General features: G+C 48.5%; 2 protein-coding genes across 7 annotated transcripts in view; both read right to left on the reverse strand.

Moving 5' to 3' along the window:
• Window positions 1–21,137, reverse strand: BFSP2 (beaded filament structural protein 2). Of its 4 annotated transcripts, none has more exons than XM_057431580.1 (7): window positions 20,660–21,137; window positions 12,310–12,392; window positions 10,404–10,560; window positions 7,979–8,140; window positions 2,630–2,761; window positions 1,051–1,271; window positions 1–240 (listed from the first exon to the last, which is right to left on the reverse strand). In XM_057431580.1, exons 1-7 carry the CDS (start codon window positions 21,113–21,115, stop codon window positions 237–239), a joined length of 1,215 nt encoding a protein of 404 aa, XP_057287563.1. In that variant the 5' UTR covers window positions 21,116–21,137; the 3' UTR covers window positions 1–236. The 4 variants fall into 4 exon arrangements, with proteins under 4 accessions (XP_057287563.1, XP_057287562.1, XP_057287561.1 ...); XM_057431579.1 differs by having other exon boundaries at window positions 2,630–2,791; XM_057431578.1 differs by having other exon boundaries at window positions 10,353–10,560.
• Window positions 21,138–25,083: 3,946 nt separating this feature from the next.
• Window positions 25,084–27,656, reverse strand: part of TMEM108 (transmembrane protein 108) — a 150,883-nt gene continuing 148,310 nt past the window's right edge. For 2 of the 3 annotated variants that reach the window (XM_057431573.1, XM_057431576.1), the window contains 2 exons: window positions 26,828–26,982; window positions 25,084–25,422 (listed from right to left, as the gene is read on the reverse strand). In XM_057431573.1, coding sequence (XP_057287556.1) covers window positions 25,300–25,422; window positions 26,828–26,982 — 278 coding nt within the window. In that variant the 3' untranslated portion in view covers window positions 25,084–25,299. The remainder of the gene's footprint in view (window positions 25,423–26,827; window positions 26,983–27,656) is intronic. The other variant, XM_057431575.1, reaches the window with a different exon arrangement.

The raw sequence follows: 27,656 nt of genomic DNA on the forward strand, positions 1-27,656 counted from the left end.
TTGATCTTCTGTATGTTTATTATAATTTTAACAACATGAGTAAATTGGAATCTGTAAGCAAAGCAATTACGTGAGGAGGGTCTAATAAAGTTGTTCAAGCTACAACCTACTTCGATTGTTGAGTCAAACTGAATAGAGCAGGCTGCTTTTTGGGTTTTTAGCTTCCATGAACAGAATGGGCAGTGACATCTTTCGCTCGCATGGCAGTGGTCTTCTGTGGGCTGGGAGTTTCATAATCAGCTGAAAGTAAAACAGAGAAGATAGAAATAAACCGGTCGCTACTACAAGTAGGAAAATTGCTGAACTAAGACCTGCCTTCGGCTCAGCTGCTGAAATCCCATCAACCTCAGCGGGATCCTACTATAACAAATAATCTCCCTGACCTGATTAGAAGAGCAAGTCAAAACCTCTGCATCAGATTCTCAGAGGTTCCATGCCTAATGGTGATTAAGGTTCTTATAAAAGCCCAACCCAGCAACCCACCCACTCTAAAGGCATTTACAGGTTATTCCCAGAGGACAAATGTCAAGAGTCTGAACTGTGTTTCTTCACAAAAGGTACAGTCAGAGTGCCAGGTCCTGTGCTCTGACTTTGAGGGGCACTGGTGTGCTTAGAAAGGGAGTTTCCTCAGGATAGCAGCTTTAGTATTAGGATTGTGTAATAGTAGGAGGAGGGAAGGCGTAATGTACCCAAGGCAAGAAACAAAAGAGCTGCTTTGCGGCTAATGTAGCCCCCAGATGCTGTAGTAGCTTTTTAATCTCGCATCTCAAATGTTCAGGGAAGTGAAACTCATGATCTACTGGAGCATTGCTAAACCTCATCCTCCCTGCAAACCACCATCTCCCCAGTACATTAGGAATCTGCAGTTGAACGACTGGGGTTGAGGTGTTCTTCCCATTTGGCAGCTTTTCCAAACCTCACCATCTACCACCCAGCCTTATGAAACACGAGAACCCTCCTAGTCCTCCTGCTCCCAGCAACCTCCCAACCCCTTCCCAGGCAGCACGTGTTCTCCATCCTTGTGGCACACCTGCTTTTTAGGAGCAGTACCTGCTGTGTTCTCCATCCAGAAGGCAGTGGTACGCAGCAATGTCTTTCTCCAGCTGCTGTTTGCTGCTCAGCAGATTTTCACGATCCCGCTGCTGCTGCTCGGTTTCCATTTTGATTTCCCCCATCTCTGCCTCCAGCTTGGAAATGACAGAGCCTAGGTTCTGCAGCTCGATGTCGTGCCAGTGCTTGGCGTCATATAAAGAGTTCTCCAGACCCCTCTTCTGTAAGGGCAGGACAGCAGACATTAAAACAGTCAGGTTTCGTATCACAGAGTCACACAGGATGGGTGGCAATGGAAGGGAACTCTGTAGATCATCCATTCCAACCCCCTGCCAAGGCAGGGCCACCCTGAGCAGGTCACACAGGAATGTGTCCAGGTGGGTTTGAATGTCTCCAGAGACTCCACAACCCTCCTGGGCAGCCTGTTCAGTGCTCTGACACCCTCAAAAGAAAGGAGCTCTTCCTCACAGTCAGATGGAACTTCCTCTATTTCACTTCATGCTCATTGCCCCTTATCCCATCACTGGGCACCACTGAAAAGGGTCTGACCCCAACCTCTTGACAGCTGCCCTTAAGATATTTGTATGCATTGGTAAGATCTCCTCTCAGTCAGCTCTTCTCCAGGCTAAACGGGCCCTGCTTTCTCAGCCTTTCTGGGATTCCTGAGGATCTGGGATTCCTGAGGGCTGGCCTTGGCAGTAAAGGCTAAAGCAAAGAAGGCAGTCAGTAACACCACCTTCTCTGTATCCTTCATCACCAGGGCCCCCACCTCACTCAGCAGCAGGCCCCCGTTTTCCCTAGTCTCCCATTTGCTACTGATAGACTTGAAGAAACCCTTCTTGTTGTCCTTGACATCCCTTGCCAGATGTAATTCCAAATGGACCTTAACTGTCCTCATCGCACCCGTGCATACTCTGACAACGTTCCTATATCCCTCACAAGTGGCCTGTCCCTTTTTTCACTTTCCATAAACCGCCTTCTTCTATTTGAGTTTTGCCAGAAGCTCCTTGCTCATCCCTGCAGGGCTCCTGCCTGCTTTGCTTCATTTCTTACTCAGAGGAGTGTATTGATCATGAGCTTGGAGGAAGTGATGCTTGAATATTAACCAGCTCTATTGCCCCCCCCCTAACCTTCTAGAGCCCTGACCCACTAGATTGCTCCAAGTAGGTCACATATGCCTCATAGGGATTTTTATTCAGGTTTGGCCAGTATCTCTATTGAATATGCTTAAGTGGAGATGGAATATTTTGAGAATTCCTTTCTTTAGATACTTTGCAAAATGTCTATTACCATGACAAAGGTTGAACTACTTTGGTTACAAGGTGCAGGTGTTCTTCACGTTGTCAAGTACTGCCCACCCAGCAATTATTGCTGAGTACGAAGACATTGAAGATTGACATTTGGGGTTTGGTACGCTTAGTGCACCACGTCAATCAAGAGGAACCCGGAAAGGTCTGGCATCTCTGGAAACAGCATCCACTGGAAAACGGGATCTATTCCTAAGTCTCTATCCCAAGCTGGGAGGGTTTTCCCCAGAAGGCACGTTGAATTTGCACGCAGTGCCCCCAGCCCGACTTACCAAGGTCCTCAAGGATTCCGTTTCTGCTTGCAAGCTCTGTATTTTGCAGGCGGTTTCATGGAACTCGGTCCTGAGGCCCTCCACCAGCTCCTCCTCCTGGGTTCGCACGGCCGCGGTCGCTTCGGCCTGCTGCTGGTAAAGGATTGCCACTGTCATCATAACCTACTCAAATGATGGGTTAGTTTCCTTACGAACCAAAGTGACAGCTAATATTTACACAGTTCATGGCAATCCTGACTTTACATCTCGTTCTTCTATTTTAAAGCCCTCAGTTGAACAATTTGGGATACTTCTTAGTGTCAAAATTACCATCTTTTCGATGCATTTACTGTAAAATGGCTTATACCTCTAAGTGGGTATATTTTATCTCTGACCACAAAAGCTGCTCAGCATTCATACTAGTACATTTAAAATGACCTATAAAAAGAAAATGTGACTGTAATTCTCCATCTTGTAGCTATAATTAATATAATTATGCTATATATATGATATAGAATATAGAATACAGAATATAGAATATAAATATAGAATATAGGATCTAGAATAGAATAGAATTATGCTATAATTTTTTTAAGAAGCAAAGTGATTTCACTTAGTCTGTTGGATTTCAGAGGTATTCGTGGCTTGATTTCCCACTTAGGATTCGGTGAGTCACAGAGCAAGTCATCTCACACAAGTCAGAAAGATAAGTTGAATTAAGATGTTCTTATGTCATTTCATGCTCTTGTTTCTTGTGGGCTTTTATACGTGTTTAGGTCAGGGTCCTTGAAATGAGGTGAAGGAAAATGTACCTTAGCAAACCAGAAGTGTCTATAGCTTTTAATGAGGGCTGAGGTCAAGGTTTTCAGTCCAGAGCTCTGGGCTCTCTGGCAAATGGAATTCTTCAGTCAAAACCTACATTTCTTCTGGTTGACGTTAAACTATGCAGAATAGCTCTGTTCCACTCAGAAAGTTCATCTTGACCCTGTCCTGCTTTTCTGATCATGCATTTTCTTCCCAAATAAGAACAAATTTAAAGTAAGTCTGGGACCGTGCATCAGAACTAGTTTTTATAGGGGATGGTTTTGGTACCGTCATGTGAACCCCACACCTTGGTCACTGTGAACGAAATCATCTCAGGTGCAGAAGGTCATTTAAGTACAGGGTTAACCTCAAACAGAATTTAGGCTTTATGAAGCTGTATTGCAGAGGGTGAATTTCAATGCAAACACCAGTTGTCCTTCACAGAGGCTGTGCTTCAGAGAGACCTAATCTCACCTCACTAGTCCTGATGATCCCAGCCTAGTGATCCCTGGACCTGCCACTCTGGAGTCATTTGTGTCTCTTAAGTTGCATTGAAAGTGTAGCCTGCGTGTTATTATGCTATGAGGACTATAATACCTCTTTTTAAAGGGCAAGAAGGGTGCTTTTGCTCCTATACGTATAACCTACACCCATTACCTGAAGCCTAGTATCTCTCATTCACATTTACCCTGCTGGTGGCCCTAATGCTACCTATAAATCCAGCTTGCCTTTACCACGGGTGATGTTGAATCTCCTCCAAGAGATACCCTAAGCAGTCACAGCTACCTGACTTTAGCGATATGAAGGATACAACAGGCAGATGGAGTAGATGGGCCCTAAATACCAAGGATTACACAGCAAGTAAGCACACACTGAATGAGCTCTAAAGCTTTTGGTACACGCAGGGGCTCCCTAACCTCCTTACAGATTACCAGCTGAGTTGTACCAACAGTCCAAGTGGAGGGTGCTGCTGGACCCTCACTTTTGGGTTTCTTCTATAGAGAAACCTCAGCCTAGGGGTTCCTTCTATAGAGAAGTTCAGACATGGTCCTCGTGCCCTCTTCCCTTGTCAGTTTGTGGTTTCTGCTCTGCTCTTCCTATTCCTTAGAGGCTCCACAAAGCAAAGGCCATACTGAACTGTGGTGCCCACAAACAACTGGATTAATGAAGGGAGAGGATGAAATCATCCTCCTAAATCTTTACCAATCAGCTTGGTGCCTGAGTTGCCTGGGGATGTGTGGATTTCAAGCCCATCTGTACAGTTCTGAGCCAGGCGTTGTGCAGAATCTCTCTCTCATTAGTCTGTTTTTCATGGAATCAAAAGAATTAAAGGATGATTAGGGATCGAACACCATCACCCAGGGTCTGACCAGCATGACAGCTGCAGGGGGAAAGTGGCTTTGATAAGCTCTGAATAATTCTGGGAACGTATTAGCAAAGCAAGGGAGAACCTTTCATGAGATGGACTATATGGGACCACAGAGGAAGCCACATAATTGTGTGTTCAGAGCAGAGCATTGCCATGGATCAACAGCTGGTCAAGAGACAGCACATCAAGAGGATTAAGGTCTAGCTCCGTTATGACAGAAGCTCAACAGCTTGATGCCTCAAGGTTTTACTGCGTTGGGGATGAATCATGAACTGGAAGGGTTTATGGGGGGCAGGTAAGCAATGAGCAGGGGTGGATGTGTGGAATCAAGCTATGTGAATGAACAGCACCACGTCGTTAAGTAAAGCATTTTTCAGGGAAGAATATTAAAGAGCTTGCATGTCTTACAAGGGTTTAAATCACTTCTGACAATTCGGAGAAGGGTTCGAGCATTATGGACAAAGAAAAGTGCAGATGTCAAACCAATGGGCTTGAGTTTTGAGGTTACTGTCTCATCTAAGGAAGTCTCATGTGAAACCCCCTTAGGTATGTATGTAAATTGGTATGGTTTGGTGCCTGCATATCCCTGAGAAATCCAGGCAAGACTGCAGTTCCAGTCAGAAACAAAGCAAAAAGGGCAAGAGTCAGAGAATAACAGAAATACTGCCCTGATGTGTAAGTCAGTGCTAGGACATCATTTGAAATACCTTGGTCTCAGCTGGTCACAGCTACACCAAAGAGTGGGTACTGAGAATTATAGAATCATAGACTCGTAGAGTGGTTTGGGTTGGAAAGGGACCTTAAAGCTCATCCAGTTCCAACCCCCTGCCATGGGCAGGGACACCTCACACCAGACCAGGTTGCTCCAAGCCCCTGTGTCCAACCTGGCCTTGAACACTGACAGGGATGGGGCAGCCACAGCTTCTCTGGGCACCCTGTGCCAGCGCCTCAGCACCCTCACAGGGAAGAACTTCTGCCTTAGATCTAACCTGAACTTGCCCTGTTTCAGTTTGAACCCATCACCCCTTGTCCTGTCACTACAGTCCCTGATGAAGAGTCCCTCTCCAGCATCCTTGTAGCCCCCTTCAGACCCTGGAAGCTGCTCTGAGGTCTCCACGCAGCTTCTCTTCTCCAGGCTGAACAGCCCCAATGTTCTCAGCCTGTCTCCATACAGGAGGTGCTCCAGCCCCTGAGCATCCTCGTGGCCTCCTCTGGACTTGCTCCAACAATTACAGGGAGCTTTCTATGTCAGCTTAAGCTCATGATTTAAAGAGGAATCCAGTCTGTAACTTCATTCATTTTGCTTGTTCCCATTTTATTATCTGATCGCTCTTTACTCCCAGAGCACAGAATGGTGTGCTGTTACCCAATGGGCAACTCTTCTCTCATTTTCTCAGCCTGTTTTTGTACTCCAGCCCCCTGAGAAATGAAGTTAAAATATCAGGGACCAAGGAAACTCTCACAGGGAGAAACTGAAGGAAGTGGCAAAGAGGAGGGAACTGCTCTCCCTCTGCTGTTGCAAGAGTAAGAGCAGGTTTTTCACAGTGTGAGTAACCAAGTAATGCAACTTGGCCATGTAAGATAAGTGTACAAGTTGAAAAAAGCTGAGCTCTTGTTACCAGTATAAATAGTGATAACCTAAATACATCTGCCTGAGATATAAAACCGCATGAGGTATGAGATACATCATCATGCGGATTTAATGAGAGGTATACCTGGGGACAAAACCCTCTAGAATGTCATACCAGAACGTGATCAGAACCACAACTGATCTTGCCAGAAAAGCAAAGCAGGAAGAACTTAAACTAGTGAGAGCTTAGGGTAGGATGGCTGAGCAGGGATAGGTTAGGCATCAAAGACACGGGAGCGGGATCCAATGATCAGTCTAGTATGAGCTGGCAGTTTTGTCCTCAAATGATATCTCTGCAAGAGCAGGTATTGGAAGGTGTGAAAGAAATAGGAAGGAAGAAGTGGTGGGGCTTTGTTTGCACAGGAGGAGGCAGACCAGGCCACACAGGGAAGTGGGGACACTGAGGAATTTGGTGTGTCGGGGGCATGAAACCTGTCTGTGAACCAGGAACAGATTTTGTGGGAATAGCTCAGGAGGTTTCTGAGGATGGGTTGGCTTCTCAAGGCTGCCTGTGCCTTGCATGGAGGCACTCTCCAGGCTCACGTAGCTTATTAATGTGTCACTGATGTCCTTTGGGGCTGAAAATCAGGGCCCCACAGAACAACCTGATGGAGACTTTGCTTAGTAATGGTCTGGCACGGCCACAGACTTGATGGGCCCTCTCTCTGGTTGGCTTCTTGTGCGTCCCCTGGCACCTTTGGTATCAACTGTTGTCACAGTTTCATTCTTTCTGTTGAAAAGAAACGCCTACTCAGAGCTTGCATATATGTTTGCAAACACAGTTTTGGCTTTTTTCTTGCTGTTTGCCTTCACTTCCCCCCACTTTGTACCATGGAACAGGGGTGTGTGTGCTTTTACTATATATTACACATAAATATTACATATAGCCCAACGTAGTTATGATCTGCTGTGCCATGCTGTGCTGTAATAGCCACCGCAGGATGAGATGGCTGCTAACAGACAGGATCATTCCCTGATGGTCATCTATGATCATTACTCTTCTCATCACTTTTCATTTCTGAGTTAGTATCCAGCTTTCCCACTGCTGCCAAAGGATACAGTAGTAAGGAGGAATCCATGAGGAGTCTGTGTAATTAGTAGAGAGCATTATGTATTACCTTTTTGATTTACAGACCCCTCTAAAGTGTTCAGCAGAGGAGCGGCCCTAGCGAGAAGGGTATCAACCGATTGAGTTCTGGGCCACCACTTGAAGATGTTCCTGCTCTTTGCAGGGGGTTGGACTGGGTGAGCTTTAAAGCTCCCTTCCAACCCAAACCATTCTATGGTTCTATGGTTCTAAGTCTGTTTTCCTTGGCCAACATTTCAGAGCCCCTGAAGCCTCCCACAGATACCTGTGGTATCAGCAGGGTCATTCCCACCACTGCTTACCTCTGCCTCCCAAGAGAGCCACACACTCTGTGTGTGTTTTCCCATGGACTTGGACCAAAACCCTTTAGATTTTTAAGACCATTTTTGTTTCAAGGAGAAACCAAACACCCAACCCTCAAAGTTACTGCAGGGTGTTAGGTTGGTGTTTGCTTCAAACCTGTGGTGCTGTTGTGCTTACCTTGGTACGAAGCAGGGCTCCTGTCTCAGCACGATTCTTTTCAATGTCTCTCTCCCAGTGGATCCTGATTTTTTCCAGGATGTCATCCAGGCCACTTCCCAGGGGAACATCCAGTTCTTCCAGCTGAGATCCCGCTAGCTGCTTGTATAATACCTTCACATCCTTGAACGAAAATGACAGGCAGAAAGTGAACTGAACCATTGACTTCAGAGAGGCTCGAGGAAGAGCTTGCTTGGTGCCAACAAAGAGAATCATTACATTTGGCCCCGAAAGGCATCTCTACATCAATGATTTAATGCACTGGAGGGTTTCTTTGCCAGATATGGATTTGCCTTTGCTTCCTCATGGGGAGTCTTGCTTCAGCTCCGGGGTACTGGAAGCCGTTTCCCCTTTGGTGAAGGAGGCTGAAGCCCTGCACCAAGTCACTGCCCTCACCGTGGCAAGTTTCTCCAGCAGTCAGAGCTTGACACATGCACACTGCAAACCTGGGGCCCAAACCCAGCACAACTGCGCTGCCAGGAAGGCTGCAGTGTGGACATTGGGTCAAGGAACTAACAGCTTGCAGCAAACCAAACCCTGCTCTTCCCTCTCTGCTGCACCATGCAACGACATAGACACAAGTCGTGCAAAGAATCTTTTGTGAGCCACCTGTGTGCTTCTATGCATGTGCATGTTAGATGAAGAGCACTCTCCTTCTCCATGGCAGCATTCTGTTTCTTTACTTATAAGTGCTCCAAAACCGTGTAAGCAGTAGAGAATTGCTGTGTCTAGAACTTAAAGGTAGCCCATCAGCTGTACCTTGTGTTCAGGAACACAAGAATAAATGAGGTTTGCACATGTATCTGAACTATCTGGCACCACAGGCCTTTTACATCGATCTGTTTGTATGTCCTATTGGTGTGAGCAAAATGAAAAGTAGCATAAAGCCATCTGCTAACTGTATTTGTAAGCAATAGCCTCTGACAGTGACAATACTGGGGGAAAGTGGATGGGAATTACATGAATTATGAATCTTTAAGAATGAAAGCCTTCAAATGTGCTCACTCCGTGTTCACAGGAGCTTGACATGGATTGGAGGAATGCAAAGTTGGAATGATTTCAGGAAAGTCCTTGGGACTTCACTGTGCCACAGCTCAGCTGGAGTAATGGCAATAGTTGCTTCCAGCCTTTATTCTTTGCCTTCTCTTGAGCAGCTTCCCCTGGTGCTGCTGCCATGGGAAAACCAGGTCCGTGCTGAGGTTGCTCAGATACTCCAAATGGGTAAGGAAATGAACATCATTCTACCCTGCACGGGCTCCTCACTGGCTAAATGTGGAGCAAGAGAAGCTGCTGGGAAGGTGGTGTCCTTGTTATGCCATATTTATGGGCAGAGAACAGCCTCAGTGCCAGCATTTCTGGTTTCAGGAACACAGACAGAGGCTTAAAGGGGATCCTGTGTATTTCTATCAATGTTTTGTTTTCCCTCTTATCTAAAACTATTTCCATCTTTCTCGTGCTGTGCAGCACTGATGGAGCCATAGGTTATTTTCTGCACAATGCCAGCCTTGGGATTAGACTTGTGAAAGCAGGGAGGGGATAAAGGAACTTCATCTTGGCAAGCCAAGTCCATATATACCTGCCAGTGATGCTGGAATCTTGTGGTTGGAGAAATAACCTGGAAGAAAGGTAAGGCAGGATAGTGCCTTGCTTCCATGAACCACCTCAACCCGATCTCCCTTTTAACTTTTGAAGCATCAGGACCCTTGCTTGTTGCCCCTTATGTGCAATTAGTAGTAGCTCCATATCCAAACTGCCATCAGTAAAGAGGGTGATGTGGATCTGATCCTGAAACCCCTGCTGAAGGCAATAAACCACCTTCATGCACAGTGCTGGTGAATGTGATGAGTAAGTGGGAAAGCATTGCAAGACTGGGTAATGATGGGCTTCCCTTCCAGCTGCCTGTCCCCCTGACTTGCTTCTGGGGTGTGTTGCTCAGGAGAGATTCTGCTGTGGGAGCTGAGCAGCTCGCTGAGCCAAGCAGGGCATGTTCAGAAGGACCTGGCTATAATGTTCAGTGTTAGTGCAGCAGGACCAGAGCTTGTTCCCTGCACACTCTTTACATCTCTGGCTGAGGATCAGACCTCTCTGGTGAGATGTCCACATAGGTGCAACCCTGTGACCACCGTGTGGTGTCTAGCAAGAAGTGACACCTCTTCCATGTCATGTTTATCAGGCAGGAAAGACTTAAGACTTAAAGGCAAGCAATTTAGAGGTTAGTGCTTGAAGTTAACAGAGAGAGAGAGACATAAGAGCGGGTTTCAGAAGAATCCCCAGCCCCAGACATGACAGGCAGAGCTTTTTAGTGCTTGGTTTGCACTAGATGTATGATACCAACCGGATGAAACAGGCACACATTGGCTTTGCAGTGTCCCGAGTCTGGACTTACTTCTTCATGAGTCTTTGACAGCAAAGTTAGTTCTTCTTTCATGCTCTCTATCTGACTCTCCAGATCCATTTTAGTTAAATTAGCATCATCAATCACTTTATATAGCGAATTAATTTCGTCTTCCACTGCCTTTCTGAATGGCTGCTCATTTTCATACCTGCAGAGAACACAAAACCCCCCCAAAACCTTAATCCAGCACAGTTCAGCGAGAAAAACCTGCTTTCTTTTCAATGACACCATTTGGGCTAATTGCCTTGTGTCCCAGACAGAGGCACAGAAGATATACTTTGCTCTCACCTTGTCTCACTGTGCTTGAATTTAACTGCCAAAGGACCCTTTCATGAACTCAGAGTGTAATAAAACAGGCCCTTTTGCGCTCTGCGCTGCCGTGGTTACAGCCCAATAGGAGTCCTGAACAAGCACGGAGAGGCATATGGTATTTATATACAGTATGACTACGGGTGGCTCGTTCTCTATTTGCTTGGCTGTAAAATGAGAACCACTGCTCCTTCATCGACATGAAGACTATTCAGAGCTATGGTTAAAGAAAACACGTTGCACGTCAAATGCATTACTGTTACTACAGACATGCTGACGGAAGTCTGGTCTATGTTCCAGGGCCCCAGCCCATCCTTAAGATGTAGTAGTATCAAAAGAAAAAGGGGATTTGAGTGGCTGGTTTGTCAACTAGAATTGCTGCTTGTTTCTAAACCGTGGCTGCCGTGGTAGGAACAGGTTGTGTCAGGCAGTTGTTGCTATTCTACAGCGCTGCTTGCTGCATCACTCTTGTTTCTGCCTTTTCATTTCAGGCTTTCCACTGAAGATGTGATGAATCTCCTTGGTGAGAATCAGGAGCTTTTCCTATGCAGTGGGTTGATTTGACATTGGTTTTGTGATGGAAACTGCGTGCCTACACCGCAAGTGTAGGACATAAAGCCGTCAAATGAGTATCGCAGAGCGGTACCTTTCTGAAATGAAAGGCAAACCTCAGAACAGGATTAATGCTCTTTTTGATATGTTTAAATAAAATAATACCAGAGGGATGATAAAAATCAGAGGAAATAAAGCCCAATGAGTCTGAAACACAGTTTGTGTGTCAGATGGTGCAAAAATCTATTTGAAAATGAACGAGTCCATTATGAGGAAAAGCTGGAAGCTGAGTCAAATCTAAAGAGCTGCATGCACTCATGCACATCAATATCAGACTCTGAGAACAAAAAGACATCAAACAAGTAGTTTGCCAGTATTTAAGATCTTTTGCTATTCCTTTCTCTCAGTAGAGATGAGGAAAACCAGTGCAGCCCATTTGTTTTCTTATCTAACACTTCCACGCGGACATGTGTAGTGGTGTGGTTTTTGCTTGTCAGCTGCTGCAGCAGAATGGTCGTGACTTCCCAAACCATTTATGTGGGACTGAAAATCACAACTAAAAAGCACATGGAAATTTTGCCTTTATTAAATGTCAACCCAAATGTGAATGAATACTGACCTCTCAGTAAGAGACCAGTGTCTGTATGCCAAAGAATAGCTTGCGTAATGTTGTAGTGCACATTTATGTTCCTTTAAACCTTAAAAATATTCCCAAATAATGTTAGCATCAGAATTATTTTGCTGTTACAACCCCCCTCTCAAGGCAGGTGGTGAATGCTCCATCCCTGGCAGTGTCCAAGGCCAGGTTGGACAGAGCCTTGGGTGACACGGTCTAGTGTAAGACATCCCTGCCCATGGCAGGGGGTTGGAACTGGGTGATCTTAAGGTCCTTTCCAACCCAAACCAGTCTGGGATTCTATGAATAGTCAAAAGAATGAGCCCATTCTATTCACTAAGCATTGCTCCATCACAGAGTAGGGGTTTGCCAGGGTAAAGTTTCAAAGGATGTGGCCAGTTGGTGCCACCACAACTTTACCTGTCTTTAAAATCTTCAGCACAGGCTTGAATGTTCTCGGTGTGCAGCATAAGACGAGCATTTTCGAGGACTGCTTCGCCCACCTAGAAGAAAGAGACAACGGAGCTCAAGCAATGAGGAGCTTCAGCACCTAACTACGTGCACTGTACATGTGTCTTAAGCAGATGGATAGCTTTGAGTCTGAAAACAAGCCTCTAGCCGAGGGCTGTTCAAGTGACTCATTCCAGATAGATAGCGTAATCAATTACATTTGTACCTATAAAGGCACAAATTCTCTGCAAAGAGGCTGTAATTTGTCACCAAACTCATTCCTCCCCAGCATTCATCTTCCTGTGGAAACACATTTATTGTGATCATCAGCTGGTGGCAAGGGGCAAAATTCATTCCAGCGCGCGAGGTACGGGCATCGCTTAAGTCCCACTTATATTTTCACGGTACAGTTTAAGCAGCACTTATGCAGTTCCTATGCTACTTCCCATATCAGCAGGCCTCTGCGGGGTTGTCCTCTTCAGTGAGCCAAGGAATACTTGTTGCTTATTCTGCCTGCGAGCCGTCCTCAGCTCCCAGAGCATCGTTTTCCTCCTCTGATGGGATCCTGTAAGCTCCTGTGATACGTGTGAGACCTGAGAAGCAGGGGGTCCTGCGAGATTATTGCACTGAATGGGAAATGCTTTGGAAAGATTGAGCAAATAAGGCTGTGCTATCATTGCTGTGGCTCTGGGGTGGATCTTTAATGCCCAGGAGAGGCTTGAGGGGTAAGCAAAGCGGAGAGGCTTGTGACTTAACAGCTTGCTGTGATTCAAGGATATATAAAATGATAAAAGGGTTAAAAAGACCACATGTGCACTGAGCTATGGAAGTGACCCAAACCATGTGGAATTTAGCACCAGAGAGTTCACCCCTGCAAACAGCTATCTGAGGACTCCAGCCTTCCCATGGTCCGTGATGTCGCTCTGAAGGAGCTAAACTGAGCATCTCTTTGGGCTTTTTCAGGACATACCCATGGAGATTTGCAGTTGAATCTAAACCACCACGTGAATAAAAGCAGCTTTTTAAGTGGGATTTAAAGGGAGAGTTCTTGAAGCAGAAATCTTTCTTTAGACAACTGAGTCTGCAACCAAATGAGATCACAAATCCCCCAAAGTGTTCTGCTGCCCTGAGGTGAAACTGGCCAAGTCATGTGGAGACATCAAGGCTGCATCCTGCAAGTTATCTGAAGTACCACAAGTGGGATCATTGCCTTAGTACGGTCCTACCTGCCCTTCAGCCTGCTGCTTGGTGATGGGGTGAAGGTGAACATGCAAGGCTGAAGCTTTTCTATGTGGTTATGAGTATTCATCCTCACAAAAAAGGGCTTACTGCTCCAAATGTCTGGGACAAGCAAATATGAAATCTATGAAGGCATCTGACAAGGAGAGATCCGGAGGAATTCCGCACATTAGGAAGTGCATAATGGATCATGACGTTAAAAGCACTCTGCATCTTCTAAAGAGTTAAAAGAAGTGGTTTGCTTGCTTCTCACCTACTCTTAGGAACAAAGAGGGAAGGTGGCTGTGGCTGGAGCTCCATTCCTGCCAGCTCCAGCTCGGCGCTTGGCTTCCGAAGGAAACAGATCTCATACCATTGCACTGGCGGCCAATTTCTCTTTCCTGTGGGATTTCTTGGCCGATTCCACCCCATAGGGTAGAGGGATAGGCCATCAGAGACAGGCAGTTCCAACACGCTGCATGCAAATAGCATCTAGACAGAGGAGAGAGGCCTGAGAACACTGCTGCTGGGCAGAAATGGGTTTCAGCATGGGAGAATGAAGGGAGAGCAGGAGCCAGGGATGTTACAAAAGCCATAGGTATGGGCAAGGAGATGGTATCTCAGGGCACACCAGCCAGCCCTGCTGGGCCATACGCAGGTACAAGAGACTTTCATGTGCTTGCTGGCACACAGAACAGGCTCTTCTTCGTTGTTCAACCCCGTATTTCCTTCTCCCTGCTCTTTTGCAGCCCCACTTTGCCAGCACTGGCTTAACACCCCAACACCTTCTTTGTCCTTCTGCGGCACTGGGGACATGCTGCTTTGCCATCCTCGGGTCCCAGTGCACCAGGAGATCTGAGTGTCTCCTGAAGGATGGAGGGAATACATTCAGTTTTTAGATGGCAGCAGTATGGAGCTAGAGGCAGTTCTTTGACTCAGACTCAATGGTTGAACTGTTTTCTTCCTCCTTTTCCTTTTCCCTTTCCTTTTCCTTTTCCTTTTCCCTTTCCTTTTCCTTTTCCTTTTCCCTTTCCTTTTCCTTTTCCTTTTCCCTTTCCTTTTCCCTATGGACAATGTTTTATATTCCTGTCAACTCACACCCCTGTGGATCATACAGGAGCTTTGATTTCTTTTTCCTGATTCAAATCAGGGAGCTGCCCTGTGATTTGCCCTGCCCTGTCAGGACAAACCCATCAGTGAGCCCAAATCTGACTTAAAGTCTGATGAGAATGAATGTCTTTGAGGGAATTTGGAACATCCCACGAGCAAAAGCAACATTAAATGCTGTGAGCTGCACGGTGCCACTCAGAGGCATGTTGGTGGCCACATTTAGAGGCTGAATCCAGTGGAAGATGGCTCTTGGGCTGCAATGAGAGCAGAAGCAGGGAATAGCTGGTGATGTGCCGCTGCCTGGATTCCTGCCCCTATATAAAGTGCTTTTTAAAAGTGCTTTTCAGTAGAAATCCTGTGGGTTTATTGAGGCCTTTGAGGTGACTTCTTACCTGCCCCACAGTGGAACCCTGGTACCATGCTCCTGAGGACTTGGTCAGTACCTGACTCCCCTGCCATAGGCCGGCAGCTAATGCCAAATACTCAGGGAGGAAGACCAGGGCTCTCCAAAGCTGCACACAGACCTGAACTGTATAAACAGTATAACAAAGCCTCATGTTCGGAAGGCTTCAAACGAGGGCTGTGGGGGGAGCCAGCAGGCTTTAGCCTTTCAACCCTCCTGGACATCAGCTGAGTATGCTCCAAGTCCAGCAGTGGACTTGCAGGGTAAATAGGACATGGTAGCCTCTATGCAGAAACCAGGTATCCTGGGAAACTGTGCTTTGCACAGGCTGTGGAAGCCCTTTCCCAGGCTTCAGCAGAAGGGATGTGAGAGTCCCATCTAGCGGCCCTTTGGTTTGATTGAACTCAATCAACAGCGGGAGGCGAACACGCAGCGTTTTGCTGACACACGCACTGAAGTGCACGGTGCAGCGGTTTAGGAAACACGTTTCTTTGAGTCCATTGGGAATGAGAGGGCTTGTAATGCTGCAGGCACTTAGACATCGCCTTCTCCTGCACCTCAAATCCTGTGTTCAGCTCTGGGCCACTCACTGCAAGAGAGACATTGAGGTGCTGGAGCGGGGCCAGAGAAGGGCAGCGGAGCTGGTGCAGGGCCTGGAGCACAAGTGTGATGGGGAACGGCTGAGGGACCTGGGGGGTTCAGTGTGGAGAAGAGCTGAAAGGTCTTTTCCAGCCCAGTTGATTCCATGATTTTATGATTCTCTGTTCATAAAGCAGAAGGCAGCACTGTCCTGCCTCACAGGACTTACAGGAGGCTTTGGTCACTGATGCTCCTGTGCCATTTGAACAGCCAGAATGGGAAGTGTTATAAAAATGCAAATATCATTACTAACAAGGGCTCCTCTAAGTCACGCATTGTGTTCAACACTCGGAGCTGTGATGTGCATACACCTTTTGAACGTGGTTTTTTTTCGGCTCTTGAACTAACACTATTTGTGGTATAAAGCATCTTCACTAGAGAGCAGCAACGATTTTCTTTGATTTCACTGGGGTTTTATGGACATGCAAATGCAGTTCTGATTTTTAGGATAAAAACCTTATCAGAAATCTGCATCAACATCCCGGCCCATTTACTGTGTTACAACTGACAACAAGGAAAACCAGCTGCTTCAAGGGACTGCAGACTCCAGCCTTCATCTCAAAGCCTGATGTGAAACAGACACACATGGGGAGAACTTATCCCTGGTGACTGGCAACCTTTAATGGGACCAAGCTTGGCATTGCAAGGTTTACTATGCCTTTCAAGATCTTAGCTATGCTTTAAATAGCTTTAAATAGTTTTGCCGTTCTTATAAATGCCTAAATCCTTTCTGAATGCAGCCATATTCGTGGCCTCAGGTTTGACCTGTGATAATGAATCGCATGGTTTAATTATTCATGTAGTGGAGAATCATCTGGCTTTTAAGTTCAGTTAAAGCAAATGATGTGTCTCTGGAGAAAGATCAGAAGACGCCGGTCTGGTCTTTCCTTCCACACACAGAAGGAAGTTCTTATCAACCCATCACCTCCAACGCACTTTAATTCATGCCTAAACCAGGCCAGAAGCATGCAACCCAGTGTCTGCTGCTCAGGTGCCAAGCAGGAAGAGCAGAACACTGTCATGCTTTCCATGTTGAACCTCTTCTCAGGGCCTGAAGAAGGAAAACTCCATGTTCACAAATGGTGTAGACGAGGCCTCAGTGCCATGGGTTAGTGGTGGCCTTGGCAGTGATGAGGAATGGCTGGACTGGGTGAGCTTAAAGGGCTTTTCCAACCTGGTTGGTTCTATAAGTCTACGATTCAAAGGTAGCAAGAGTGGCATTTGTAACACCACCTTGGTAAAGGTAATACCTGGAATGGCTGGGAAGATTGATGGGTTCTTTGCTGATTCCTGCTACATCCAGGAAAGCACGACTTCATTTGTACATCAAATACTTTATAAGTAAACAGGACTGCATCAGAGAATGCCTGGTTCTTAAAGCAGGATACCTTCTAAAGAAACACTCTGTAAAACCTGGAGTGTTGCCTAAGCACAAGGAGAAAACCTCAGCCCTCCTCCTCACATCTGCAGGTGAAGGGAGTCCAAGGTTGTGCTCTTGGAGGTGCCTGAGACGATACCATTAAACCTGATCTATTGCCATCCTCTGTAACGGTGGTTGATCAAGCTCCATGTCATTTGGTGGGAGTTTGTTGTGCCATTCCACACATTTCCATACACTACTCATGCACTGTGTTGTGTTGGACTGTGTTACAGGTAACACCCAGCCGCTCTCCTGGCCCCCGAAATAAATCACTGCATGTGAGTCCTCAGGCTGTCAGTCCTGTATATTCCCCAGGCTTAACATTAACATTGAGTAAATGCTGACGGTAAGGTCAGGTGCACATAGAAGTATCTCTATAGAAAAACCATGGTGATGATTTTTCAAGCGCTCCCAACCATGCACAGGAGTCACAGCAGTGATCAAGTTGGTCCAGGACATCGATTCCTTCTCCTGTGACCTGAACCATGCTACATGCCAGCTCATAGACAGCATAGATCTGTGTGTCCCACAGAGCTGTAATTGAACGGTCGCAGAGGCTGAGCTTTTCTTCTCTATAAACTTGCTGAGAGTATTTCAAGCACCCTCTTTTCCCAGGTGCTGCCCTGCTCTGGGGGAAGGAATTGCTGTTACATCCAACCTCCTATCCTGCCTGAAAGACATTCGATCAGAGATGGGATTTTCCACAAGAACACTGGGATGAAGCCTGGAGAAAAGAAGTGTGCCCAGGGTGAAATGAGATGGATTTGAATTTCTTTCACATGAATTCCTCTCCAGAAGGATTTCCCATTTCCCTCATTTCCTGCAAGGCTCCTCCCATTTTCTGCCTGTCCCGGTTAGTGTGTGTCCCCCTGCTCTGCTAAAAACCAGCTGCCCAGCAGAGAACCGATGTTGTGAGCGGGATAATGGCTTCCCATCATTCAGCTCCTGTCAGTGTTCCCCTGCTGCAGTAACAGCCCTGACAATCGTGGTGCAACACGAGTGGGTTTTAGAATCACAGTCAACCATGTTAGGAAAGCCCTTTAAGCTCACCCAGTCCAACCGTTCTCCAGCACTCCAAGGCCACCACTAACCCATGGCACTGAGGCCTCGTCTCCACGCTGTGTGAACACTTGCAGGGACGGTGACTGCAGCCCTGCCCTGGGCAGCCTGGTCCAATGCCTGAGCACCCTCTGGGGAAGGAATTGTTCCTCAGCTCCATCTAAACCTGCCCTGGTGCAGCTTGAGGCCGTTTCCTCTTGTCCTGTCCCTTGTTCCTTGGGAGCAGAGACCGACCCCACCTCACTACAACCTCCTGTCAGGCAGTTGTAGGCAGCGATCAGGTCCCCCCTGAGCCTTCTCTTCTCGCTGTCACGTTTTCCCCCCTAGCTCTGTGTTCAGTACTGGCACTCAGTTGTTATTGCTGGGAGGAAAACCACCTGACATTTGGGATGCCAAAACACACCCCAGGAAAGGTAGGGGGGAAACAGGACCTCAGGACCACTGGGGTCTCTTCTATCCCACTGTGGAGATGAGCCCGTCACATTTCTGACTGTGGGACCAGGAGAGCCCTATGTGCTGTATCATTGTCTTCTCACCAGCGTGGCAGGAGGAAAGGGCTCCTGTCTGGATACCCCACCTGCCCAGCTGTGTGTGTTTCTGTGCTGATTCTTGTTCAAAACCGGTTCCTACCATGCACATTTGGGCTAAACCCAGTGGCTGCTCCTTCCACCCCAAAACTCTCACAGCTGCTCCATGCAAATGGCACCAAGGGGGCTGTAGTTGCTGGGCATCCTTCTTGGCTGAACAGATGGGGCTCCCTGGGAATCCCAGACTGGTTTGGGTTGGAAGGGACCTGAGAGCTCATCCAGTCCCAACCCCCTGCCATGGACAGGGACACCTCACACCAGACCAGGTTGCTCCAAGCCCCTGTGTCCAACCTGGCCTTGAACACTGCCAGGGATGGGGCAGCCACAGCTCCTCTGGGCACCCTGTGCCAGCGCCTCAGCACCCTCACAGTAAAGTGATGTAATTCAGAAAACGTTATGTATTTTAACGGTTAAATAGGTATGGATTAAGCTAATCTTTTATTTTCTATGACACTTGCAAATGCTATTACTACATAGCTTTACTGTGCTGGTTTTACATAGGAAAAGCCTACTGTCTAAGCTCAATTTCATTATGAGCTGCTCTTACTTACTCATACAAGAGGCAAGGCAGCAGGGTGACGCTATAAAGAAAGGTTAAAAGGAAAGCAATTTGGGTGAAAACTCATTACATGAGTCGGTTCATCAGCTCTACAATGCTGGGCTTTCCTAAGGAGAAAAATCAAGCGGTCCTTCCTAAAACACCTACAGTCCTACTTCTTTGGTCCTAACCATAAGCTCTGGTGGGTTTTACAAGTGAGTCTACAACTGCAAAATGGACATTCATCAGGAAAACATGGGATGGTTACAAAGCATTAACCCCCCCATCTCGCATCAGTCTCCATCTACCCCAGGGGATGGTAGTTTTGAGGGCATGTTTTTTGGGAGCACACGTTGACATGATCTTTGTATAACAGCTTCTCCTTCTGCATTCAGGGTTTGGATGCCATTTGTAGTGTTCTGGGTGAAGACCTGCCCTAAAAATGGAGCACACCATCAAAATGCACCCTTCTTCCTGCACCAGTGTGAAACTCGGGACAGCCCAAGGGAAAACACATGTTTGTCCTGGGGAACTTAAGTCCTTCATGCTTGCAGAAGACCATCTGAAGATGGTGTCTTCTGTGCCTGCTGGGAAGAGATGGGCAAGACTCGGGATTCCAGCTCTTTGGCTCCACTGGCTGGGAGTTGGGAAGCTGGGACTCGCACCGAGAACTCAGCGGATAGAGCCCTGTGTTCATGCAAGCAAGGACATCAACTCACAAGTCCTCCTGGCCAGCAAAAGGAACTGGGTTTTGTCCACAGGGTCAATGCAAAGACCAGTTGGCACCCCTGCAATAAGCAGTTTCCCGGACCACCCGCAGCCTGTGCCGTATGGAGAAGGTGGGAGTAAGGAATGGTGGAGGGGTGACGAAGGGAAGGAAAGGAGCCACTCATTGGTAGCCGTTATTATCAAGCAATTACTGGTTTTAAATAAACAGACCTTTTGGAAAGGCGATGAAGCAACTGAGGGAATAAAGTAAAAACCTGAGTTGCTGATAAATAAACCCAACCCAATGTGCTAGCCATAAGGTGAGGGATAAACTGACCCAGCCCTTGCAGTCTTCTGTTAATCACTCTGATGCTCAGTGTCCTAACTACCGCCAAGCAAAACATAAGAAACACCCTTTCCCCCCATTTTGATCAGCACCTTGGGCTGCATTTCAATTGCCCCCGTGTATTGCCTAAGGCAACTCTCCCGCTCAACAGGCGCCTTCCGCAGCACACTGTGAAACGATAACTGCCATGAAGATGGATTCAAAGCCCTTGAGATGAGGCGGCGTTCGCCACCAGCACCAGCCAACCCTTGCGCTCGGGGCTGGAGCTCTCCCCCCCTCCCCTCCCTCTCACCTGATGGTAGATGGCCTCCCAGTTCTCCCGCAGCGCTCCCCAGCTGCCCACGCTGGCCGCTTTCTTGTCCAGGTACACTCTGATGTGCTCCTCCAGCTCCTGGTTCACCTGCTCGAGCGCTCGCACCTTCTCGATGTACTCCACCAAGCAGCTGTTGAGGCTCTCGTACGAGAGACCCCGGCCCTTCTCCAGCCCCGCGGCCAAGGGCACGGCGGCCGAGGAGCTGCGCAGCCCCTGCAGGAACACGCTGCTGATGCCCAGGGCTCTGCGGGACACGCGGGTGCCCAAGCTGCTCACGCCGCCCGTGGGGACGGTGCCCACGTAGACACCGGGGGGTCTGGACAGGCTCCCCGCACCGCCGATGCTCAGCCGGCGGCCGGGCGGCCCCGAGCTCTCGGTGGCGGAGGCGGAGGGCTGCTGGCCCAGGAAGGACGACCGGCGCCTCGGCAAGGGCATGGTGCTGCTCCGGCCTGGCCCGTGCCGCAGCTCGGCCCGCACTGGTGGGAGGGATGTGCCGAGCCCAGCACGTCGGGGGCTCGCCGGGGGCTTCGGCTTTGTGCGACGGCTTTCTGGAACGAGGGCTTTGTGCTGGGCGGGAGCACCCGACACATTGTGCGGGAGGGCGCTGGGTCAGCAATCCCATTGCAGGCGAAATCTCCCTGCTGCTGCTGCTGCAAATGTGGCCGGTGAAAAGCACAATGGTGTTTACAGGGACAGCGGGGCGAGCATTCAGCACCACACACGTGTTGAAATACCAGCGGTGCTTTCTACGCTGACAGCCCGGTGATTTCCTGCCCTTGCACGCACAGGTATCGCGACACACGTTACACGTGCATTGGCCGCTCGCACTCGTGCTTGCTCCAGGCAGTCTCCTGCAGCGAGATGTTACTTGAAGGTGGTGAAACCCAAACGGCTGAGGAGCTGGCAGGGCCACAGCCGAGCAGAGCCGAGCAGCCTTTTGCTGCTGCAGAGCCTCAAATGCCCCCTCGGTCCTGCTGCAGCTTCTGGATTTCTCTGTGCTTTGGCTCCATAGAATCCCAGAATGGTTTGGGTTGGAAGGGACCTTAAAGCTCATCCAGTTCCAAACCCCTGCCACGGGCAGGGACACCTCACACCAGACCAGGTTGCTCCAAGCCTCTGTGTCCAACCTGGCCTTGAACATTGCCAGGGATGGGGCAGCCACAGCTTCTCTGGGCACCCTGTGCCAGCACCTCAGCACCCTCACAGGGAAGAACTTCTGCCTTAGATCTAACCTGAACTTGCCCTGTTTCACTTTGAACCCATCACCCCTTGTCCTGTCACTACAGTCCCTGATGAAGAGTCCCTCTCCAGCATCCTTGTAGCCCCCTTCAGACACTGGAAGCTGCTCTGAGGTCTCCACACAGCTTCTCTTCCCCAGGCTGAACAGCCCCAATGTTCTCAGCCTGTCTTTGTACAGGAGGTGCTCCAGCCCCTCATCATCCTTGTGGCTTCCTCTGGACTTGCTCCAACAGCTCCATGTCCTTCTGGTGCTGAGGACACCAGAGCTGCACACAGTGCTGCAAGTGGGGTCTCAGGAGAGCAGAGCACCTGATCAAGGCACATTGCCCCAAACCCAGCAGATGTTAACTAGGGACAAGCACCTTCATGTCTGCCCCTTCTCAGTTTAATGTCACATTATCAGCTGCACTTGGTCTGTTCAAAAAGGGCCCATTTCACTTTGACTGCAAAACGTGGCACCAAGTGAGGCAACTGTGAACTGAAAGAAGGTGGCAGAACAATCCCTGAGACTTATTGCAGGAGATGGGGCAGTTTTGCCCTGCTCAGCTTTTGAAGTCGTTGCTCTTTAGCGAGCAGCAACCAAGTGGGCAGTTTCTAAGTACGCAAATAGGATGCGTTCATGGTACAGTGGGATCCTTCACTGTACAGTGTTGGATACGGCTTTTTCTACCTACACCCAGGGAAGCTTCCCAGCCAGGATGCCAGGCTTGTTCCAGTGTAGGATTCCCATCCTTGCAGGCATGCCTGCAATGTGCTGATGTCGGACATTGCCCTAATGCGGGGTAGGTTTGGACAGGGGTGGCGGCGAGGCTTTGGCGAGACGGAATGTAATCAGAAATCCCTGTTTTCCGTGGGACCCTAATCCTGGCTCGCCGCATTGGTGCCTGGTGCTTGTTTGACTTGCTTTTTAAGCCTGAGAACTGAGAGACAGCCTAAAGTTGGGTCCCCACTTCCCAGTTGTGTGATGCTTGGGAATAACGCAGCATCTCGCAGCTTGGTGAGCATCTCTGCCTAGCCTCTAGGCATTCTGCAGTTAGACCAAGCAGGTTGGGCTGGCTAAATGAGAGGAATCCTCCAGTGTTTCTTACATGACATCCTCAGTGTATTTGCTTGTGTCAAATAAAAACCAAACATCTGCCTCGCAAAAGCAGCCCCGTGCACAGCAAACAGACCTAAACCTATGGACTCCTAAACAAAGAACTGAATTTAATCCTCTCTATCCTTGTTCTTTCTTCCCACCTCCTTGCTGAAACAGACATGATGGTCCTCAGGGGGCTGCTTTTGCTCTCGGCAAGACTCTGGGGAAGTTTTTACTCTCTTAATCCACCTATGATTTCCACCAGGCCATTTGGTATTTGATCCTGAGGCTCACAGATACCACACTGCGTTTACTTCACTGTGAAAAGATACATTCCCAAAGTTCCCATCCATGTCCATACACAGCCACGTCTTCCTGCCTGCCCTGGTCACCTCGCAAGGAAGCAGTGGATTACCCTGATGTGAGCAGAAAACCACATATCTAGGAGGGCTCCTATAGCATTACAGTGTTCTCATTTTAGACACCCTGTGCCCCCCATTCAGATGTCTGCCCTGGCACAGTAAAGCGCACATGTGGGACAGGGAGCAAGGAGGGTGACAAAGGCTCTGTGGCCCCCTTGGTCCCGGGGGGAGCCACGTCTTGGTGTCATTACAGCCATCATGCAGTGAAGTTGCCAGGTTGCTCTGAGTAACTGCAGCCACCAGGACACTGCTGGCAGGTGGGAACATCTGGACCAGATGTGCTGTAGTTCCCCTATCTGGTACCAGCTGTGACTCCCCTTGGACAAGGTGCTTGGTTAACGATGCTACACTGACCCTGACCTCAAAACTTCCCTTCATAGAATCCCAGACTGGTTTGGGTTGTAAAGGACCTTAAGATCATCCAGTTCCAACCCCTGACATGGGCAGGGATACCTCACACCAGAGCAGTTATCAGTCGGCGGGTGGTGAGTGGTTGTATTCTCTTCCCTTGTTATTCCCCTTATCATTATTATTACTGGTGGTAGCAGCAGTGGTTTGTGTTATACCTTAGTTACTGGACTGCTCTTATCTCAACCCATGGGAGTTACATTCTTTCCATTCTCCTCCCCATCCCTCTGGGAGCAGGGGGAGGAAGGGGGGGAGTGAGTGAGCGGCTGCGTGGTTCTGGGTTGCCGGCTGGGCTTAAACCACGACAACACCTCACACTAGACCCTGTCACCCAAGGCTCTGTCCAGGCTGGTCTTGAACACTGCCAGGGATGGGGCAGCCACAGCTTCTCTGGGCACCCTGTGCCAGCGCCTCAGCACCCTCATAGGGAAGAACTTCTGCCTTAGATCTAACCTGAACTTCCCCTGTTTCAGTTTTCTCAGCCAATGTTCTCAGCCTGTCTCCATACAGGAGGTGCTCCAGCCCCTGAGCATCCTTGTGGCCTCCTCTGGACTTGCTCCAGCAGCTCCATGTCCTTCTTATGCTGCAGACACCAGAACTGCACACACCAGGCCAAGTGGAGCAGCTGAGTCCAACATGTAGTATGGTTAGGGCATCTGTGCAGGAGAAAAGGTAATTCTTGTCCATGCTCATTGTTCTGGAGCTCAATCTGGACCTTGGCTCCCCTGATTAAGTCTGAAGATGGCAACATAAAAAAACTTGTGAGGCAACATGACAACCCCAACAGGTTTGCCCGTGTCTTGCCTGGCTCTGGATCCTATGGGTGCAGTAGGTTTGCTTGTCATCCCACTTCAGCCCAGCTCTCCTGCTCCCCGTCTGCTGACCCTGGCTGGTTCCTACTGGAAAGAGGATTCTGAAGGGTTTATCCCAGTCAGTGCTCAGGCAGTACTGGAGTCACACAAAGGACAGAAGACTGGCACTCAAGCTGTAAGGACTTCTTCTGGCAATGGAGCTGGTCCTGTCTGCTTGTGTTCCTAAAGGAAAGGAGTGACCAAAGTCATTTTACAGCAGGAGAAGGGACGGCTGCTGAGCAGGAATGCTCATAGCCAGGCTGAGGGATGTCACGTAGGATGCAGGATGCTGTGCCCAGCACATGCTGCCTGCCCCAAAACCAGCCTTACCCAATCCTCTTCCACACCAAGCATATTGAGCAGCAGGCTGTAAATGACAGTGAAGAAACCAGTCCACCCGAGAGGTGTTTTGCTTAGAAATACCTTTATTTTATAAAGCCACAGTTCTGTAAAGTTTTACCACACTTATAAAAAAGGGGCTGACAATTCTGAGGGAGAAAAGAAAAGCTGAAAACGTTTCTTGTAATTCAGGGTTACACAAAGGCTATATTTATAATATATATATTTATTTATAATCTGGGGACAGTCGAGATGGAACTGCAGTACGGGGGAGCTGGGGGCTCATATTTCAGAGACTTGCTCGTGTCCTACAAACAGTGTCTCTTGGCAGAAGGGGTTCACAAGGACCATCCCGCTGTCACGGTAGTCGCCGTTGGCGGGGGAGCGCGGCTCGGAGAGGTGGTCCTAGGACAAAGACAGAGAAGCCGGTTGAGCACCTCGCACCTCCGCTGTGAGCACACGGGGCGCTCTGCTGCCCTGTACAGCACGTGTGGGGAATGGGCTGATGTTTTATCATAGAACCATAGAATAGTTATGGTTGGAAAGGACCTTAAGATCATCCGGCTCCAACTCCCTGCCATGGGCAGGGACAGCTCACACTAGACCATGTCACCCAAGGCTCTGTGTCCAACCTGGCCTTCAACATTGCCAGGGATGGGGCAGCCACAGCTTCTCTGGGCACCCTGTGCCAGCACCTCAGCACCCTCACAGGGAAGAACTTCTGCCTTAGATCTAACCTGAACTTCCCCTGTTTCACTTTGAACCCATCACCCCTTGTCCTATCACTACAGTCCCTGATGAAGAGTCCCTCTCCAGCATCCTTGTAGCCCCCTTCAGACACCGGAAGCTGCTCTGAGGTCTCCACGCAGCTTCTCTTCTCCAGGCTGAACAGCCCCAATGTTCTCAGCCTGTCTTTGTACAGGAGGTGCTCCAGCCCCTGAGCATCCTCGTGGCCCTCCTCAGACAGATGACGTGACCCAGATGACAGCTTTTGAATACGTGAATATACATCATATACATATGTAAATATATCATTTGATTCTTGGTTAGTCTAGACCAACTCCTGCCGTAGCTTGAGCAACATGATTGGGGTTAATGAAGCGGCTGTGAGTGCTTGTTTAATCACATCTCAGAGGTTGCTTTCTAAACGCTTTTGTTTGTCTCTAATGAGATGAGTTGGTAGCTAACTGATCTGAAAAGCTCTTTAGCATAAACCCAAACTCTCCGCTGTTTCTAAGTTTTAAATACCTCTGAACTAAGCTAAATCTTCTCTGTCTCAGAGGCCAGGGATGCATTTCTACCCATAGGATCACCTGCACATGTATGAATAATCCCAGTGAACCAGTCAGATCCCTCAAGTCAAGGCTGATGAGTACACACCCCTATTACACACTCCCATTGATGTTTCACTTGCTTACATCCTGGCAGCACTCACCAGAACTGGTACTGAAGAAGCTCCTGAGACATAAAAGCATAAAGTTTCTTTGCATTATAAAGTCCCACTACTCCCCTTACCTGATGCTGTGTGGGACATGCACAGCACACAGAGCAGAAGGACTGACTGTCAGGAACAAGCCAGCCCAAAGAACTCTCCTAAGCAGTTGTGGTACGGGGCAGACATTGGCCATAGGCTCAAAAGGAAGAGAAACTCAGGAACAAAGTCACCTAGAGGTGATGAACTCCCATGACCACACAGCATTATGGAATACACGTGCAACAGCTGGGAATAGGATGGCAATCCGCTTTTGGTGACATACGTGTGTAGGGGTGAGTCCTTCCCAAAAAGCTGTTTCCCTGAAGGTGCACATACCTCTGAAGTCTCCAGTGACTGGATCTCTCTCGGTAACTCCACAGCGTGCCTGTTGAAGTAGTCCATGGTAATAGCATTGTTCCAATAGCTCAGGTTGTTTTCTGGGTTGGATGTCTTTTTCTTCCTCCTCATGCAGCAGACTGTCAGCAGAACTGCTGTCAATGGAAACATGTCAAAAATGTGGTTATTTCCTTTCAAGAAGGACTCCTCAGTACCATGGATTTGGGTTTTACGTTACTTAAGGGGAAGGCTGGTGACCTTTGTTCATACCATTCACTCTTGGTCAGATCTAGCTCTCTCCTACCAAACCCCACACAATTACGTGAGAATCTGGGCCAAGCGGATGAGACTTTGGGCTTGGCAGAAAGATCAGGTTTTGCTTCCCTTTTGATGTGAGTTTATAATCTCCAAGATGTGGCTGCCTGGCTAAGGGTGGTGTAGCTGATGGCATTTTAATACCTAAGCGGGGATTTATAGACCCTGTAGGACAGAGGACTCTCCCCAGGGAACGTGAAGGATGCTGCTGTGCACATCTCTTCTGCTTCTAGTGTGTTCAGACACTTCAGTGACGAGCACATTAGCAAATGGGCAGTGAGAGATGTGTCCTAGGCTCAGACACCAAATTAATACATGCAGGTAGTTGCACGTCTTCAACACCAAAAGCCTCTGCGCTAAAGTGACACCGATCCCTGCCTCTGGCACCTTCCATTTGTAACCTGGATTTTGGGTACTTTGTGACCATGCTCCAGAACATCAGTGACCAGATGGGCTTCTGAGCGGGATGAGGTGGCATGGAGACACCCTCTGGTACCTGTCACACATGTGAAGC

This window comes from Pezoporus wallicus, unplaced genomic scaffold, assembly GCF_028554395.1.
Source record: "Pezoporus wallicus isolate ANWC-B61680 ecotype Strahan unplaced genomic scaffold, APGP_CSIRO_Pwel_v1 scaffold_11491, whole genome shotgun sequence".
Lineage (NCBI taxonomy): Eukaryota > Metazoa > Chordata > Aves > Psittaciformes > Psittacidae > Pezoporus > Pezoporus wallicus.